General features: G+C 56.3%; 8 protein-coding genes across 8 annotated transcripts; 7 read left to right on the plus strand and 1 right to left on the minus strand.

The window, feature by feature from the left end:
• Positions 1 to 635: 635 nt before the first annotated feature.
• SDRG_16931 (hypothetical protein) lies at positions 636 to 1,396 on the plus strand (the record flags this gene model as incomplete). Its single annotated transcript, XM_008623157.1, has 2 exons — positions 636 to 1,094; positions 1,187 to 1,396. The coding sequence occupies 2 exons, from the start codon at positions 636 to 638 to the stop codon at positions 1,394 to 1,396; spliced, it is 669 nt and encodes a 222-aa protein (XP_008621379.1).
• Positions 1,397 to 3,566: 2,170 nt separating this feature from the next.
• SDRG_16932 (hypothetical protein) lies at positions 3,567 to 4,411 on the plus strand. The gene has a single exon (XM_008623158.1). It carries the CDS (start codon positions 3,580 to 3,582, stop codon positions 4,246 to 4,248), a length of 669 nt encoding a protein of 222 aa, XP_008621380.1. The 5' UTR covers positions 3,567 to 3,579; the 3' UTR covers positions 4,249 to 4,411.
• A 1,197-nt stretch (positions 4,412 to 5,608) lies between these two features.
• SDRG_16933 (hypothetical protein) lies at positions 5,609 to 6,309 on the plus strand. Its single transcript, XM_008623159.1, has one exon. The coding sequence runs from the start codon at positions 5,616 to 5,618 to the stop codon at positions 6,192 to 6,194; it is 579 nt and encodes a 192-aa protein (XP_008621381.1). The 5' UTR covers positions 5,609 to 5,615; the 3' UTR covers positions 6,195 to 6,309.
• A 604-nt stretch (positions 6,310 to 6,913) lies between these two features.
• Positions 6,914 to 7,708, plus strand: SDRG_16934 (hypothetical protein). The gene has a single exon (XM_008623160.1). It carries the CDS (start codon positions 6,920 to 6,922, stop codon positions 7,571 to 7,573), a length of 654 nt encoding a protein of 217 aa, XP_008621382.1. The 5' UTR covers positions 6,914 to 6,919; the 3' UTR covers positions 7,574 to 7,708.
• Positions 7,709 to 8,078: 370 nt separating this feature from the next.
• On the minus strand, positions 8,079 to 10,254 carry SDRG_16935 (hypothetical protein). The gene is made up of 2 exons (XM_008623161.1): positions 9,850 to 10,254; positions 8,079 to 9,800 (listed from the first exon to the last, which is right to left on the minus strand). Exons 1-2 carry the CDS (start codon positions 10,231 to 10,233, stop codon positions 8,151 to 8,153), a joined length of 2,034 nt encoding a protein of 677 aa, XP_008621383.1. The 5' UTR covers positions 10,234 to 10,254; the 3' UTR covers positions 8,079 to 8,150.
• Positions 10,255 to 11,817: 1,563 nt separating this feature from the next.
• SDRG_16936 (hypothetical protein) lies at positions 11,818 to 14,110 on the plus strand. Its single transcript, XM_008623162.1, has 4 exons — positions 11,818 to 13,317; positions 13,367 to 13,579; positions 13,625 to 13,858; positions 13,908 to 14,110. The coding sequence occupies exons 1-4, from the start codon at positions 11,842 to 11,844 to the stop codon at positions 14,037 to 14,039; spliced, it is 2,055 nt and encodes a 684-aa protein (XP_008621384.1). The 5' UTR covers positions 11,818 to 11,841; the 3' UTR covers positions 14,040 to 14,110.
• A 183-nt stretch (positions 14,111 to 14,293) lies between these two features.
• On the plus strand, positions 14,294 to 16,557 carry SDRG_16937 (hypothetical protein). Its single transcript, XM_008623163.1, has 8 exons — positions 14,294 to 14,829; positions 14,876 to 15,016; positions 15,061 to 15,373; positions 15,434 to 15,613; positions 15,662 to 15,861; positions 15,910 to 16,093; positions 16,144 to 16,241; positions 16,309 to 16,557. Exons 1-8 carry the CDS (start codon positions 14,310 to 14,312, stop codon positions 16,494 to 16,496), a joined length of 1,824 nt encoding a protein of 607 aa, XP_008621385.1. The 5' UTR covers positions 14,294 to 14,309; the 3' UTR covers positions 16,497 to 16,557.
• A 454-nt stretch (positions 16,558 to 17,011) lies between these two features.
• Positions 17,012 to 18,026, plus strand: SDRG_16938 (hypothetical protein). Its single transcript, XM_008623164.1, has one exon. The coding sequence runs from the start codon at positions 17,162 to 17,164 to the stop codon at positions 17,906 to 17,908; it is 747 nt and encodes a 248-aa protein (XP_008621386.1). The 5' UTR covers positions 17,012 to 17,161; the 3' UTR covers positions 17,909 to 18,026.
• Positions 18,027 to 18,101: the final 75 nt, after the last annotated feature.

The following is an 18,101-nucleotide window of genomic DNA, read 5'->3' on the forward strand; positions in this document are numbered from 1 at the left end:
ATCGTCGGAATGTTGATCTGTCAGCTGTTGATTGGCAACGTTTGGCAACGCTGCTGGGGAGCTCCATTTCCATTGCCAACTGGTCGTTTCCAAAGCCACCCGTTAGCAATAAAATGAAAACGACTCCTGGGGATGCTCTTAGCAGGGTACCTGCCTCCTATTGGCTCGGGATTTCAACCTGGCATCCGCTCAACCCCTCGAAACTCGAAACGGAGGACCCAACTGAAGGACCCCAGAGTAAAAAGTACGGTTGAAATCACTGATCGATCGCCACTTGGCAAAACATGTTTCAGATGGTCCGTGCCGTCTCCCTTTATAAGGGCTCGGCCAAACACACACAAAATTTGGGAGTTCATTTCCCAATTTCCACTTTCAACATGAAAGCGAGCCAGATCCTGTCGGCGCTTGCGGTCACGGGTCGATCCAACACGGTCCTGCTTCTTTGGGCCGCAACTGTTGCCATAGTTTATTTGGGTTGCTTTCAGCTGCTGGCGCTTCGCCCACTCTCGACGACGTCACCAAATCCGGTTTCGCCTCCGCTGCCGACAAAGGCGGTTGACACGGCTGCTGTTCTCAAGACGGCGACAATGACGCTGGCGACACATCCCGTTGATGCGATGGCAGCTGACCCAATCATGGTCATGCCGACGCCTGCGCCGATCGTTTCTGACAGCAATGGCAACGTGTACCCCATCGACCCCAACGGCAAGATCGCATGCGCAGTGCTCAACATGGCGCATTTGGTCGAAGAGTTTGTCGACAAGACCGAGTGCTACACCGTCGCGGAGCGCCGCGCCCGCCTCCGAATACTGCTGCTCGAGGCTGCTCGGGCTCTCGAGTACCAAAAGATCGAGTTCTGGCTCGACAGCGGGTCGCTTCTCGGTGCTGTTCGTGAGCATGACGTGCGCCGAGATGATGTCGACACCGCTATTGGTCTCACGCAAGCGGCCATGGACCAGCTGCGTCAAACACGGCTGATCACATTGCATCCGCGCTACGCGCTCTTCCTCAAGAACAGCCCAAACCACCTTGACGCGCCGTTCTCGTACCCGTCGGGTCGCTTTGTCGACACGCAGACAGGGCTGTACACGAACGTTTTTGAGTTTTACCCGAAGCGGCAGCCGGCCAACGCCCCCAACTCGATCGCGACCGGCACTCTCGGCGCCGAGCTAATGCTTTGACCAAGACTGTGGTGACCGAGATGCTTGGGCCCGTCGTGTCTCCGCACACGGCGGCGTGCAAGTACTGCGCCGACGAAGGCCGCTTTAACGTGCCGACCGACTGGATCTTTCCGCTGCGGCGGTGCTCCATCGACGGCTTTGACGTATTTTGTCCCGCACGCGCGGACAAGTACCTGACGCTAATGTACGGCGACATGGACATGATCGAGCAGTAAAATAGCAATATGAATTATGATATATACAAGATAACTTTTACATTCTATTATCTTGAGACGAGGTTGTTGGTTGACGACATCGCTTCTCGGCAACCTGATGCGATTTTTTTGTGAGCCGCTGTGCTGGCAGCCATGAATTGCGGGCCGTTATAATGCTTGCCACCGTGATATCCATCACGCTCAGAACTGATAGGGCGTGTTCGATGTTTTTGTGTAGACTCCGGTGCATCAAGGCAAAAGTGGATCGGACGGGGTTCACTTTTTCGTGTTTGGTGGAAAAAAAGTGCATCGAGGCGGCGCGGATCAACATTCTCGGAATCCATGTCCCGAGGTGGATTCCAGCCATCGCAAAGTAAACCGGGCAGTTTTATCAAGAATACGATTTACAGGCGCGCAAAATTGCGCGGGCATTTGAACGGAAGGCCGATGACGAGGACATAGTTCTCCTTACGTACCCAATGGCCGTGGCGGCGACCGCATCAGCCATACCAGGTATCAAGGACGAGCTTGTCGATAAGGAGCCGCCCGAGAATAGGCCGCAACCTTGGTTCGTGCGCCCGGCGACGTCGTACCTGGCTCAACTCAACGCCCAGCGCGACCTGCACCATGACAGTGGTGACCGTGCACTCTATGACACTTTCCACATCAAGCCCCGATGCGGAAACGCTCGACCAAGGCAATCTGAAGTTCGCGCGACTAGGCCGCAGCGGCTGCGGCCGCAGCGGCTGCAATGTTTCCGCCAAAAATTCGCGCCGATAAAAATTGTTGGCCGATCCATGTCATCACGTCCTGGATCCAATCGTGTTCGGTGAGAATTCCTGGTGGTGGATCAGACGTGCAAAACACCAAGCTGCAGATTCCGCGAATGTCGATCCCGGATGTGGATCCACTTATTTAACCGAACACGACCATGACGATCAAACGCAAACGGCACGAGACACGCACGAACAGGCGCACGCGGCTGCCATTTCGAAACCGGTACATAACGCCACCAATGCGGAGCCTTTCCCAGAGCCGTGTCATTCCACTTTGCTGACAGGCTGCTACAGTTATCAACGACCAAAATGGGCCCCAGTAGTACATCAAAATGTATAGAGAATTGCATCGAGGGGCCTCACTTTCCCGTCGAAAAAAAGAATATAAATTCGACACAGTTATTGGTACCACTAAGAATCGGCGTCTCTGATTCGTCAAAAAGCTGTACAATAGAGCCTATCAATGGCTTGTTCCATCGGTTTGCCCCAATTCTGGGGAAGAGCTTGGGACAAACATCGGTTTGCCGGGATGGTCTACGTTGAGGCAGACGTTGAGGTACACGTACTCCTCCTTGCGCTTGATCGTCGGCGAAAGGTTTCCTTCGGGATGTTCTGCGTCTTGGTGAAGGCACGCATGCTGCAGTTCTTGATGGGGTCGGCAGAAGTTGACGACCACGCACGAAGTGTTGCCGCTGGCGTTGCCTCGTAAAGTGCGTTGTGCATTTGGACACACTGCGGCGGGGGCTAGCTCTTCCGGGGGTGGAAATCAATGTCGAATACGTGCGCGTTGAAGCATGCCATAGACAACTTAAGGTCCCACTTCCGAGCCCGTGCAGGTTAGGTGTAGCTAGCTGGCTATTGAAGTAACTCTGCTCAATCACTTTCCAATATTTATCCACGCCAAAAGTCCAGCTCAAGACAAAGCACTTAGCCGAGCAGAGGGCGATACCGTCACGGTCCGCCCACTGCGACGATTCGAAGTGCGTCATCGTGCACGCTACGTGCGCAAGTCCGTCACACATCATGCATGGAGACCAGGTCGTCCTCGGTACAAGCAACGAGAAGGCACCGCATAACAGTCGGCATTGGACCACCACCAATTAAAAAAAAAGTCAGGAAACCGATCAAATTTGTCGATTATTCGGCATTTTGGCCAATCAGATGACTGCCGTCGTTTTCCCCATGATTCACAAACGACGCTCTGTGATTGGTAAAAATGTGTCCTTATTTGCATTTGACTCGGATGACTCCGTGGCTCATTTTTATTCATAGAACCACTGTAGCCAAGTTTGGTCGTCGTTATCTGCATCCGGACATCGTTGAGCACCACTGTTGCTCTTGACCGGTGATTGGCGGCGATCAAAGATACTGCGATGGTCGCAACTCGTTCCCAGGTTTTCACTTTTGATTTTGCTGCAACACGCTACAATGGTGCTTATCTCTGCCACTGAGATCATCGAGACGGCCATGGAACTCGGGCTCTCATCTCTCATGGCCTTTGCCGGCTACAAGTACCTTTTGATCTCGGGTCGCTTTTGCGCGTTTGTATTTCCGGCCTTGGCGTTCTTTGGGTCACTCTCGGCGTGGACGACGCCACCAACTGCCATGTACTACCTCGTCGGCTTTGGCATCTCGGTCGCTGCAGTTCCCGTTGCGTGGCTTCTCCCCGTTGTCGGCACCTTTTGCATCGGGGCACTCGCAGGCTACTTTGCCACCGCGTTCGCACTCCTTGTCGCAGGCGTCGGTCTCCTCACGGCTCACGTCATCGGTCTCTTGGTGGCCGTGCCCGTTGGTATCGCCTGCATCGGACGCCGCTTGCCGCTCATTTTTGCCTCGGCCTTTGCGGGCTCGCGCTTGGTACTTGCGTCACTGATGATTTTGTACTTTATGATCTACCCGCCGACAGAGGCCAACGCGGTCGTGTCGCGCGATGCGGGCCTCACGGACGTGAGCTACGCGATGCTTTTCCTAAACTTTGGGATATTTGCGGCCGCCCTTCTTGCGCAGCTCAAGTGGACGGCGCCGCCAACTGTGGAAGCGTCGACGCCGCCGCTTGTCGAGACCACGACGCCCCAAACCATCTACAAGCAGATTTAGTGGAACGTCGCAGAATGGCAGAGCCAAGGGAATAACACAATATATCCCTTGAGCCGAGCACAAGAGATAACAAGTAAGACGCTTGAACTTCGCTTGGATGAGTGCACCATTTTCCTGGTTGGAACGTTTACGTGGTGTACCAGCATTCCAGGGGATTAATTCGTATTTTCTGGCCAACCCATTGGCTATAATTTACACCATTTTGGCCAATGCAACGCAGTTGCATTGGTCTAAGCCAATCGCATCACGCGGAGCATGTCCAGTGAAGTGCGATTTTGCCGTTCCTGTTAAGTGCTGTCCATGTTGGGACATTATACTTGTTTTTGTAAAAATTAAGTACGACGCACTTCTAAGAGCACATGTCGAACATAAGGTATTTCCGCACCTAATCGCAATGCAGCTGCATTTGGATTGCAGAAGCGCGCGAAGACTGCAGCAAGCGCCGTCGTCGCAATACCGTTAATCAACACTTCGCGTTCATTACAAAAGTTCCTACCAGCTCACCCCGCAAGGGACCTGTTTAGCAGAAAGTCGCTGGAGGGTGAAGGTCGCATTATAAAACGTTTTGATTGGGCAATAATCCAGATAAATGGACCAATCCAAGGTCACGCGATACCAGCAGCGTCACGCAAGGTCGTTCGCGGAACCAAAATGCGTTCTGAAATCAGAGTCGATTTTACTCGGCCAAACGGTTGGAGATGCATAGGAGAGCACAACACACTACATCGCGTGGACGTGCGAGGCATGAAGCGTGCGCGACGAGCTGCGCTACTAAACATGGTACATACCAAATATAGACACATATAGTCACTTTTAGTAGCGCGGCACATATCAAAATTTGCGTCGCCCACTGAGGGCCGTTGATTTATGTTCTAGTACCCCGCTGCGACTATACTACTATAACAACTCTACAAGAGGCGTGTACATTCGCTCCCAGCATGGTTGATGCGACCAAGGTCTTGGTGCTTGCCCGGTGCTACTGCTATCACGTCACCCGTGAAAGCATTGCCAACGATCAAAAATCCTCTCGATCCATAGGTCCATTCTACCTTCAGATAGCTCTTCAAATGATACATGCGCAGGTTCCTTCCGTCAGCTCTTGTCGTCGTATTTCTCGTACAACTACGCGGCGGCAATGGCGTGCCCGTCTCGTACTCCTCCTCACGATCGTCTCTGTCTTCTGGATATCGACCTCCTTTTTTCGAGCGAAACCACATCTCGTCCACATATTGCAGCAGGACCTTGTGCAAGTTGCCGTAACACCGCCGTCGACAACGTCGCCAACGCCCGTACCGCTCGTCACCGACGACCGTGGCAGTATCTACCCACAAGACCCTAACGGCAAAGTCGACTGCGCCGTCCTCGTCATGGAGCATTTGGTTGAAGAGTACGTCAACAAGACCGAGTGCTACCCCGTCTCGGAGCGCCGCGCCCGCATTCGAACCATGCTCCTCGAGGTCACTCGGGCGCTGGAGCACCATGGTATTGAGTACTGGCTCGACAGCGGCTCACTTCTCGGCGCTGTGCGTGGTGGCGACATCATTCCTCACGACGTTGACGCCGACCTTGGCATGACGCAAGCCTCGATGGACGAGCTGCGGCGCACGAATCTCTCGACGCTCTTGCCGCGCTACGAGCTTTTCCTGCGCGACAGTCCGCTGTACCAGGATGGTCCATTCCCTTACCTCCCAGGGCGGTTTGTCGACACGCACACGGGCCTGTACACGGACATTTTCGAGTTCATTCCGGCGCTTCGGCCGGCCAACAGCTCTTTCTCAACTGCAAATGGCACGGTCGGCGCGCTGCTCATGCCATCAGTCAACGCAATTGTCAACGGGACGATTGAGATGCTCGGGCCCGTATCGTCGGGCTGCTGGTGGACGTGCAAATACTGCGCTGCGTCGTGGCACTTTAGCATCCCGCGCGACTGGGTCTTCCCGCTTTGACGATGCTCGATCGACGGCATCGACGTGCTATGTCCCGCGCAACCGGACAAGTACCTTACAATGCTCTATGGCGAGACGTACATGAAGGTTTCCTAATCCAAATTCTAGAATTGTCTATAGACCGTATTGCACTATACATTTATTTATTGCAAACTGGATCTAGAATTGACAAAATACAGTGCTTGAGTCGGGGTATTGCATGCGGATAAGCCCACAAGCATCAACAGTGCCGTTGTAAATGCATGCGCCAAGTGCGACCAACTTGACAGACATGACGAGGGCACAATGTGTATTCATTCTTGGGATGACCACGTGCCAGCCAGGTTTCGCAAAGCTGTACGACGTCACCTTCCATTATGATTGCTTTAGCGCCGCGCTTCACGTGTGTCCTACGCGCGTGTCAAGCGCGGGGGCAAGACGGTGATGCACCCACGTTCTGCGGCCCATGCGGTAACGAACTCACAACTAACTGCTAATAGTCGAATTCATTCCTGCACTTCCATGGTAGTTTCTCGCACTTTAGTACTAGTCTACGCTATGAAACGACGACACTATGTCTCTACTAGCAATGTACATAGCCATCTCTCATCGCTGAACAGACAAGTGGAGTGCGTCTCACGTCGTAAAGAGCAGTGCCGATCCGGCTCCATTTGGGAATGTCAAAAGGGTGGGGAGGTTTATATCCGGACGTACGTATGGAAGAACTTTGCACTTTTCAATTTGCAATGAGCGAGAACGCACCGTACCTGCGCATGCTGGGCTTCATGGCCGTCGTTTTGATGGCGGTTGCGATCCCACTTGCCTTTTATGGCTACCGCTTGCTGCCGCACACGGCGCGCGTCAGCACCTTCTTCGTCGTCTTCCTCCTCGCGGTGCAAGGCGTCGTGACCTTCTCGAACGACGACGATTACGACCCCAACATGCACGTGATTGGCCTTATCCTCGCCTTGTTCACGGCCCTCGCCGTCTTCAAGCTCCCAACGGCAGCCATGTTTAGCATCGGCGCGCTCACGGGCGCGTCCATTACCATTGAAGTCCTCAGCTATACGCTCCTGGGCGACTTGTGGACGTTTGTCGGCGCGCTTCTTGCAGCGCTTGTGGGTGGCGCCTTTTGCCTTGGCCGTCGCGCGCTTCTGATCGTCTGCACGTCGTTCAACGGCGCGATGCTGTTTATGACGGGCGCCTCGCTTTTGCTCGTGTACCCGTCGACGAGCTTTGCGGTGATCTACTTTGGCGCGCATCTGGCGATCTTTCTGCTCGCGATGCTCGTCCAGTTCAAGTTCACGGCGCGCGACATTGATCACGACGTTGGCCGCAGTGATATCGCTCGCGAGAAGGCCATGGTCGCGACACCTGAGGCCTACGCCAACACCGTCTAAGGAGCTTAATTTATGTCCGTGCTTTATCTTCGTCAAATGCCATGGCCCCGACCTCGCTGCGTCCAGTCCTAAAATACTCGAACAGATTGGAGACCGTCCAGGTCTGCATCATAGTCCCAAACGTTTGTTTCCACATACCGGTCGTGGTGCATTGCTCTGCGCTTGGTCGAATAGCAGCTAGAAACGCCTCGTGGAAGAGGTTTTCCGCGCAAGTCGGAGCGATCTAGAAGACCACGATCCAAAAGCAAACACAAAATCCAAGATCCAAAATCCAGGCGCAGAGCAAGCAAGCTCAAGCCATTTCCAAATTGGTAGTGTCAGTCAAACAGCTAACCCGCCTCGCCCACCACGGGCACGGCGGACACCGACACGGATGTTGCCCCCAAGTAGTTCGGTCTTGGTAGAGGAAACGCAGATTGAGTGAATCTGTCCAAGACTTCGTGATCGCACCGATGCACTTATACTACCAGTCCATTGGTGTGACGACGACTGTGACGGCGCATTGGTCGGCGCTATCTTACATCATGGACATAGCCACGGGATGGATTAAGTTAGTCACGAGGACGACAACGTATGTCTAGGTGCTGGATTGGTCGGTCGGCTGCAGCGAAAAGCGCTGGGAGGTAGCGCGCGAGCACTTGGCGATCGTGGGCTGCATCGGTCGCCGCGCATCCAAGCAGGAGGCGCCGTCACCGTGCGTCAGCCGCAGCGTCTTCTCGTCGTAGGCCCACTGCATGCTCATGTCGTTGTCGTCGCACGCGGCAAGCGCAACGCGCTTCGTGTCGTCGTCGCTCTGAAGGCAAAGGCTCGATGCAGAGTGTTTTAGGAGCCCATCGGTCGTGCGCAGCAGCCACACGCCGCCATCGTACGGGTACTTGCGCGCGCGAAACTGGACCGTCTCGTTGCGGTACAGCACGAGGCGGGCGCCGGTCGAGTTGAGAAAGATGCGCACCGGCGCAGGTCTGTCGTCGTCGTGGCTACCGCTGCTACTGCCGTCGTGGCTACGACTGCTGCTGTCGTTCTTGCCGCTGCTGTTCTTGCTGCCGTCCTTGCTACTGTCGGTGCCGTCGGAGATGATGTGCAGCGTCTGGTCGGGCGACGAAGTGTCGCAATCGACGAGCGTCAACGACATCTTGGTGGACGCCGCCAAGCACTTGCTGTTGGGTCGGTACACGAGCTGGTGGTTGCGGAAGATCCATTTTTGGTTGTAGTTGATGCGCTGGCACGGGTAGCCCTTGATGTCGAGCGCCGCATACGCCGACGTGGTGCCGTACGAGGCGTCGAGGCAGAGGCCCGAGACCGACGACCGGAGCTGCTGCGTATTTGTGTCGTACGCCCAGCGCTCGACCGGCGGCGGACCAAAAAAGGCCACCCAGTTCTCATCCGTTGCCAGCATCGACGTGGCCACCGTCACGTTGGCGCCGCTCTTGAACGAGAGCACGGCCGCGTTGTTGTACGACGACGTGTCGTTCGACGCATCGTGAGGCAGCCGATGCAGCATCTGACGCATGCTCCAGCGGTTCTGGCCGTCGTACATGGTGTCGTCGCCCGCCACCTTCCACGTCCAGTACGTCCAGCCGGCGCCCGCAGCGTTCATCGTGTTGAGCATCTTGCGCATGAACGGCTGGAAGGCGTCAAGCTTCTTGAAGGTGCCGTTGGCCGTCACAAAGCTCCACTCGCCAAAGAGGAGCGGGTGGCCTTTCCAGGACGAAATGCGCTTGGTGAGGTCGTCGACGCCGTTCTTGTGCAAAAGCTTGTCTTCGTCGTAGTCTTCGTAGCCCCAAATAAGATATGGGTGCCACTCGACCCAGACGTTTGTCATCGACTTGTCGAGGTCCTCGAGCTGCCCCGTGAGCTGCAGCTGGAGCTGCGGCATCATGACGAGGATGCAGTCGGTCTTGGCGCGGAGCTCGTGGTACATGTCGTTGTAGTATTGCTTGAGCACCTTGAGGTCCAGGTCCGCGGATGGTTCGTTGAGCAAGCCAAGCCCCAGGAACGCGGGCTCGTGCTGGTACCGGTCGATGAGAAAGTGTGCAAACGTCTTTGTGGCGGCGACTGTCGCTTCGTCGCCCCACTGAATACCGTCGACGACGCCGCTGTGGTCTTTGCCGTTCTGCGAGCCGGGCGCACCGTGCAGGCTGATCAGCACCGCCACGTTGTGCTTGAGCGCCCACTTCTTGACGAGCGCATCGAGGTACGAAAGGCCGTTCTCAGCATACACCGAGCACTAGCTTTCGAATAAGAAACCGATATCTTATTGCAAATCGGTAGTGTACCTGCTTTTTGATCGTGTCGTCCTTGATGTGATCACAGCCTTGGATCCAGTATCCGACGGGCACGCGGACAGTGTTGAACTTGGCGGCGGCGACGGCCTCCACGTCGGCTTCGGTGATGAACGTGCTGCGGTGGCGTTCAAAAGCGGCTTGGCCCTTGTGTCCGAGCGCCTTCATGGCATGGTACTCGCCGTGCTCGCACTCGTGGTTTGGTACGTCGTTCCAAATGGACGCGTCCTGCGTCATCCAGTTTTCCGCCACGAGCCAGCCACCGAGGTTCACACCGCGCAGGGGCACCTTGCGCGCGCGGACGTCGACTTGGATATGGCCGACGACGGTCGCGCTCAGCAGCGCCAGCGCGACAAGGCAGCGGAGAAGAGGTTGCATGCTCTCAAAATCAAAACTGAACGGCAAAGGCAATCTGGCACGTGGCAGCCTGTGTACGCATGTTTCGAACGCTTCCATGCGACACCAGGTGGTCACAGCGAAAGTCCAAGCAGCGTCTGCTGGCATTTAAATGCATCTTTTACATTTGAGTAAAACTGTAGTAACAATGTACTACATACAACGAGCTAAAAATATGCTGTTTGAAAAGTGACATTGGACGACTACGAATGCGACGGGAAAACGGGTGGGCGCTCTGATACAAGCCTGCAAACCGTGAACCGTGAACCGTGGCCGCGGGTGGCACGGCGTCTGGCGTGAACAGCGCCCGAGCCAAACTGGATCAGGATATACGACTGCAATAGGAATTCTGTTCTGGTAACTTTGAATAGCCATGTACGACGACGGCGCCAAACAAAATACGATGTCATACTGGTGCATAGCTGACGACGACCGCATAAAGTGTGGGGAACTAACAAACGCGCCTAATAAAAGCGAAGAAGAGAGGACGAGAAGATCGACTTTCGAAAGACGTATCATCGTTCCATCCTGCCGTCGACCACCGCCATGTCGTTCGAAAGTTGACATGGCCGTTGAACAATAAAAATAGAGCACCAAAGTGTGTAGCAGCCCGTCGGTCAAGTGGTATCATGTACTGTTTTATGCGCTGTACGAGTGGCCACGAGAGCTCTGTAGAGATGAATATGTCAGTGCACGGTTCACGCAGGCGGCATCCCAGCTATCGAAGCATGTCCATTTTTTACGCGCGTTTTCCGTCCTCGCAGATGCCTCCGCGCGAGACGCTGTTTGGTCTACACTGGATCATGCACTGGATCGTCGCCACGTAGCCCACATTGCAGACGTGTGCAACCATGTTTGAGCCGCAGGCTGTCAGATACACTGTAGTGCAAAATACTGTAGCAACATGAAGACCCACACGACAAGATTTGAGTCCAGTAGCCACGCCCACCCACCCATCCCCTTCGCCCCAAGCGCCAAGTTCCAATGCCGTTTGCTGAGTTGCAGCCGGCACGCGGAGCAAACTTCACGCGTACGCTCAAATGCATGGGACGTGTAGCCTCCTGCACCACTCTTTGTGGCGACGACAAACGTGCTCCGGACCAGCGACCGCCAAAGTCCAGTGGCTGACGCTGGCAGTGGCCAGAGTCGGCGCCTTCAAGTTCCGAGAAGCCACCAATCCCAGCACGGGTGCTACGGTCCAGCGCACGCGCCCGTCTCGTCACCGGTGTCGGTGCCGTCGCCATCGTCGTCGTCGTACCGGTGCGCTGGCTGTCGACGTCGTGGCAGCAACAGACATGGGGTCACATCGATGGACCATCGTCGTTATCGCGCGCTGATTGGCTCGTTTTTCAAAACTGTCGGTTACGCGAGCTAAAATGGCGCGCGACGACGCAACCGTGACGTATTTTTTTTCTTTTTTTGTGTCGTCCTCCGTATAGTTTCCGACTTTCATACTAACATCAAGCTATTGCCCGATATTTTTATTCGAAAAGCGTTTCCAGCGTATCCTTCTGTTGTTCGCATCCGGATGCGAGTCGTCCGGATACGCCAATACGCCATTTTCGCGTTCATTTGGCAACACGCAGGCCCATGGACGACGTCGCGATCGCGCCGCTGCCGGTGGACGCCAAGCTGCCGCCCGCCCTGGACGTCGCCGCCATGGCCGACGCGCATGCAGGTCTCGAGTCGCCGACGTCCACGGAGCAGATCGCGCCCATGGACGCGGTGGCCATGGAGGAGATTGACAAGCCCAAGGACGCGACCGTTGCGCCGACGACCAAGTCGCACGAGGTCGCAGCTGTGGTCGAGGGCCTCTGCGCGCTCAAGATTGAGACGATCGATGCACCCGAGCCGGCGTCGTCCAAGGTCTCGGCGATGGTCGACGAGATCAAGACGCTCCTCAACTCGCCGACCAAGATCCCGTCCTTGTCCAAGCCCGACAAGCCGTCCATGATCCCACCGCCGTCGCCGGTCGCCAAGACGACGGCGATCACACATGCCAAGACGACCAAGGGCGCGCCGAGCCCGTTTGCGCACCTCAAACGAAAGTCCATGTCGCCGACGCAAAAGGACGCGTTGGCCGCGCGCCTGTATACGAAAGCGATGGAGCTCAAGCACAAGCGCGACGAGCTCTCGACGCAAGCCCCGGAAGAGTGCACGTTCAAGCCCAACACGACCAAGCCCCACATCAAGCACACGTCGTCGGACGCAATGCAGTCGAGCGGACCGTCGTCCGTCACCTCGAACGGGTCGGACAAGGACCGGTTCAACATGCTGCACGACCAAGCCAAGGAGCTCGCGCGCCGCAAGGAAGCGCAGAAGCAGTCGGCGCAGGCCGAGTACTCGTTCAAGCCCGAAATTTCAAAAAAGTCCCGGCGCATGTCGCTGAAGCTCCGTCTCCGCAAAGCGCACAAGGGCGAAAGCGATGCGACCACGATCTCGAGCCCGAGAAGCGTCGACGGCAAGCCGACCCGGCGCCACGAAGAGCTGTATGCTCAGCACCTCGAGCTCGCGGCGCGGCGAAAGCAGAAGCAGCTCGAGATGGAAGCCAAGACGGCTGAAGAGTGCACGTTCCAGCCCAAGATCAAGAAGCTCAAGGGCAAATCGCCGGCCAAGAGTCGACCGCTGTACGACGCCGAGCGCGAGCGTCTAAAGCGCCTCGAAAAGGAGGAGAAGAAGAAGCAGTTTGAGATGGCCGAGTGCACGTTTCGACCGGCGGTCCAGCGCACCAAATCGACCGAGGCCAAAGCCGACGACAAGTCGTTTTTGGACCGGATGCAGGAAAACGAGCGCAAGAAGGAAGACCGTCTCGAAGCGCTGCGCAAAGAGCAGGACGAGCGCAAGCTCAAGGAAGCAACGTTCCGGCCCAAGATCATCGAGACCAAGTCGTCCAAAGCCCTTGCCGACGACAAGCCGTTCCACGAACGTCTCTTTGATAAAGAGTACTTGCTCCAGCAGCAAGCGGACCGCGAGCGCAAGAAGCTCGAGCAAGAATCGTTTTCGTTCAAACCGTCGATCGAGTCGTCGCTCGTGTCGATTCCCGAGCGCCACGGCAGCATTTTCGAAGTACTTGTCTCTACATTGAAAAAGGTATACAGTCTCATGACCACCGTAGCGGCTGCACGACGAAGGTCTCAAGAAGATGGAGCAGCTGAGCCTCGCCGAGCAACAACGGTTGAAGCGCGAAATGGAAGAGTGCACGTTCCACCCGCACGTGTCGATCGAGCTCAAGGAGCCGCCGACCGAGCCGGTCTGGGAACGCCTCTCGAACGACAAGAAGCACATTCTCGAAGAGCGCCAGCGGCTCAAGGAAGAGAACGAGGCCAAGGTACCGACACTCGACGTGTTATGATTCGATCGGAGTGCATGGTAGGGCTGCACCTTCAAGCCGGACCTTGGCGCGTCGATGCGGAGCCCGGCGCGGCGCAACACGACGCTGCTGCCGCCATCGACATCGGCGCCGGCCACAGCGCCCCCGGACGTCTCACCGCCCTCGTCGATCGCGCGGCAGTTGCGTCGCCAGACGTCCCCGCAGCTTGATCTGCCCGTGACGGCGCTCGTCGACGTGGCGGCCGTGCTCACGACAGACGACACATCGATGCCTCCGGTGCGTCTGGCTGCCATGTACTGAAGAGTGATCCTGAATGTCGATATAGGCGGCACCGAGCCTGTTGCCTCCGTTCCCGCCGGTTGTCGGCGACGAGGTCTCGGAGCAGTCGCGCAGCATCCTCGACAACTACGACTCGTGGGCGGCGACGCTCGAGGAGAAGATGCGCGAACTCAAGTAGGCGTCTCGGTGTCCCGTGGCGAAGGCGGATGGTTTTCTAAGTTTATAAACGAGTCATTTTTTGTGTTATCGTTGAACTCCAAGGTAAACTCCAAGGTGGTCCCGGTACGAGCAGAGGTTAGAGCGCATTTCTTGGCCTGAGACACGCTAGCTATGATAGCGCTCCGTCACGTGGACTAAGTTAGGACACTGAAAAAGAGTACGTGGGGTGCGAGTTTCCCGTCCTTTGCACTAAAATTAGTTCACAATCGGAAAGGCGGCCGTAGTAACCATGATGACAGGTATCGCGACGACCGAGACGGCGCCCGACAGCATCTTGTGCAAGTCGTGCAAGCAGCTCGTGCACCTCGATGACCTTGGCGACCACGACTGCTCTGGGCCACTGCTCTCGCGCGCCAACACGGGCTTCAAGTTGCACGAGGTACTGCCGCCGGTTCCTCCGCTCTCAGTGCCGCGTCCACTGCCGAGCATGGCGCAACCGTCGCCAACCAAGTCGCTCACGCCGCGGTCGTCGGTCACCGAGTGGGCGTCGCTGATCCAGGCGCGCATCGCCAAGGTGCTCGTGACAGCCGAAGGCTACGCGGCGTATGTGATCGTGACGACGCTGTGGCCCAACGGCCCTGAATTCACCGTCGAGCGCCGGTACCGCGAGTTCCATGCGCTCGCCGAGACGCTGTATGCGATGCACCCGTCGTCGGCGCTGCAGCAACGGCTGCCCCCCAAGCTCTACTGCCAGCAGACGCGCAGTCTCTCGGACGGTTTTCTACTGCGTCGCAAAGTGGGTTTGGAAGGTACAACACATCGAAATTGATAGCAACCTCTCGAATGCAGTAACAGGCTTCCTCGTCGCGGCCATCGACATGTTCTTGAACCCGTCGTCGGCCGGACCGTCGGCGAAGCGGACGTTGACACAGCTTCATGTGCTCAACACGTTTCTCGGGCTTCCGGCCGCCAAGGACGTCCACGGTGCCATGCAAGGTACCATATGTTAGTTCATTTACGTGCTGCGAACGATACCCTAGAGCTCAAAATGCTCTCGTCGGCGCATGGCTGGACGCTCGTGCACGCACCGTCGCTGCTCGATAGTCTGTACGAAAAGACGATTGATGGTTTCATGTCGCTCAAGCGCACGACAACGCTGCCATTTCCAGCACGCGCCGTCTTTGACTTGCTCACGGCGCACCCTGGCTCGGCGTTTGCGGCGAGTACGAACCCGTTCTTGGTGCACGGCGCGATCGTCCGTCGTGAGTCCAACCACGTCTGGGTCGAGCACCGCTTGTACCGAACGTTTTGGGGCTGCCCGCACGAAGAGCTCCATAGCCTCAAGAGCTGGCGGTGCGTTCGGGCATTTTCCTCGCATTTTCCATGATTAGCTATTTATGTACGGTTGTGTAGACTGGAAACGGACGGCACAATTGTCATTGTGACCCTTCCTGCGCCCGCAAGCGACGTGCCGACGGCGTCGCGGCATCGCCGCGTCGACTGCGTCCTCCAAGGGTACCTCATCCGCCCCATGGAGAAGAACGCGTGCCACGTGACGATGGTGTTGCAGATGGACTACCGCCGCTTCTTTGGGTAAGTCAATGTTGCACTAGACCAAGAGGAGCTCATGTGATGTCGTAGGTCGTTTGTGCGGCCGGCGCGCACGCTGCTCCTGCGCCATGCCGCGGAGCTCAGCGCGATCCAGACGCATCTACAGCGCTCGTTTGACGCAGCTCACTACGAGGCCCTGGGTCCGCTCGTCTCGGCAGACGGGCTCAAGGCCCTCGAGTTGCACCTCGCTGACACGCAAAGCCTCTCGACGATGGACAAGGACCCGAAAGGTGCAATGTATCCGCCTTGTATCAACTTTGTATCAATTATCCGGATAGTGTACGTGGTGTGCCAGCAGATCGAGCCCATGTTTTGCCTCCTCGTGCACAAAAACTCGAACCGAAACGCGCTCGTGCTCAAACTCAACATCGACTTGCGGTCCCATGACGACGCGCTGCGCTTGCACCCGAAAGAGCCGCTTCTCGCCGAGTGGATCATGTTTGAGAAAAAGAACAATCCTCGGTATCAATCTATCGAATGCATCGGGTAAACAGTATATATATGGGTCGTAGGAAGGAACTCTCGGCCATTGAGCGCAACACGACGTATCAGTTTTCAACGCGCGCGATTGGCCAAGGCGTCTTTCTTGTCGCGTTCTCGATGCTGCGGGGTGCGTCGTCCATTATTGAAATATCCCAATATTTAAATATTGCAATTCTCATGGTGATGATACGTAGGCAAGGAATTCCAGCTGCGCGTCGGCAAAGACGCAGGCTACAACCTCTACAGCACAGTCAAAGGCAAGCCCAACGTGCTCGTAAAGCGCCTGTACTTGACGTTTGCGCCGTCGCTCGTCGGCCTCGGCACCCTCGAGTCGGTGCAGATCGTGGGCGACATAGCGTCCGAGCTCGTCGTGCTCAAGTAGACGCACGACGCGCCGCTGTCATCGCTTGCATGTTGATTTTCAATGAATTGTCTAGTCAATATCTTGTCGGCACGGTGATCACGATGGGCAGGTGGAATCTAGTACCGCTACCCACGGGGCCAAGTCAGTACTACTACGTCAAGAAAAATGCAAAACTTAAGTGTCACCATCTCACTCGCTATCACAACGAGACCAGTGGCGTCGACAATGTGTACCGTAGGTGAAGGTGCGGGCGTCGTGGCCGCTGAAGCGCGATCTTTTGGTGCTACAGATTATGGGACAAATCCGGGCGTTTGATTGGCTAGTGGGAACGATGGAAATGGTCTTTCCACTTCAGCTTGACTTAACACGGAGAATTTGCCATTGCCTATATAAAGAGATAGGTGTTTTGGCGTCCACTGAAAAAGAGACAACTTTACAGCGAAATGAACTTGGCGGGAGACAGGCGGTCACACAGGAAGATATTCAAGATTGCCATTGATGCGCAGCGGAGATGCAAAATGGCGTACGTCGCCGGAAGCCATCCGCGCTTGCCATAGCCGGAGACGACTCTGGGACGGGTCACAGTCGCGCCATCGTCGCTGGGACGGGTCGCCGTCATACCTTGGTTGCCCACCACCTTGGTCATTCTTCATCTTACTTTGCAGCAGCCCAGTCGATTGACCATGTCGTTCGCCAACGATGACCTCGGCACAACGCTGGACCTCGCACCAATTTGCCTCTCGGACGTGGAGTTTAGCGCGACTTTGGGCTATGAAATGGACGAAATCAAGTTCATATTTGAGGCGACGCAGACGCCGTCGCCCCGGTTTGAGTTGCACGACCACGCCATGTCGATCGAAACCGACCTGACGCCGATGACCAGCTACCACGACTTCCTCATCTCGACGATCAACATGCGGACGGCTGGTGGCTATTCGCACAACCATCAACCGACCGCGCAACTCTACGCGCAGCTGCAGTCGACGAGCGCCGCCGACAAGTGGGCGCAGCCGCGCCTCGTCGGGATCGAGTACCTCGTGCGCTGCTTGGGCGGACGGGCGACCTGGCACGCCGGCGTCTTTTCGGCCAAGCACGCGCTGAAGCACAACTGCCTGCACCGCAGCTTGTTGCGTGCGACCCAAGCCCTCGATCTGCTCTGCGCCGCATTCAGTGTCAAGAACCACGTCATTGCCCTTACGGAGACGGTTCTTGCGGAGCACAAGATCGTCCTCGCGTACCGAGCGACCATCCGCGTTGACGATCTGCCAGCGGCCAAGACTGTGCTCTCCATCAACTTCTTCAAGCGCCTCAAGGAGCTCAAGGTCGCCCGCGGCACGTCGTTTGCGCTGACCGCCACCATCACGTGCTGGTACCTCAACGGCTGTGAGATCCACGCCGTCGACCTCGACGCTGATGTGGCCGCGCTCTAAGTTCTAGCATCGTGTCTGTGTGTGCGTAATTTTGTCAACATAATGCGTTTGCATATCATAACGTTAAGTCGGATTATGTGAGTGGTATAGGGTTCTTCTGCTCGCGCCACTCACCAACACCCAACAAGCTCAGCGACAGAGTCGGTTGATTCATCTCACAGACCAGTGGACCAGTGGTCACAGGCTTGTTGGC

Source organism: Saprolegnia diclina (genome assembly GCF_000281045.1).
Source record: "Saprolegnia diclina VS20 unplaced genomic scaffold supercont1.164, whole genome shotgun sequence".
In the NCBI taxonomy this organism is placed as follows: Eukaryota; Oomycota; class Saprolegniomycetes; order Saprolegniales; family Saprolegniaceae; genus Saprolegnia; species Saprolegnia diclina.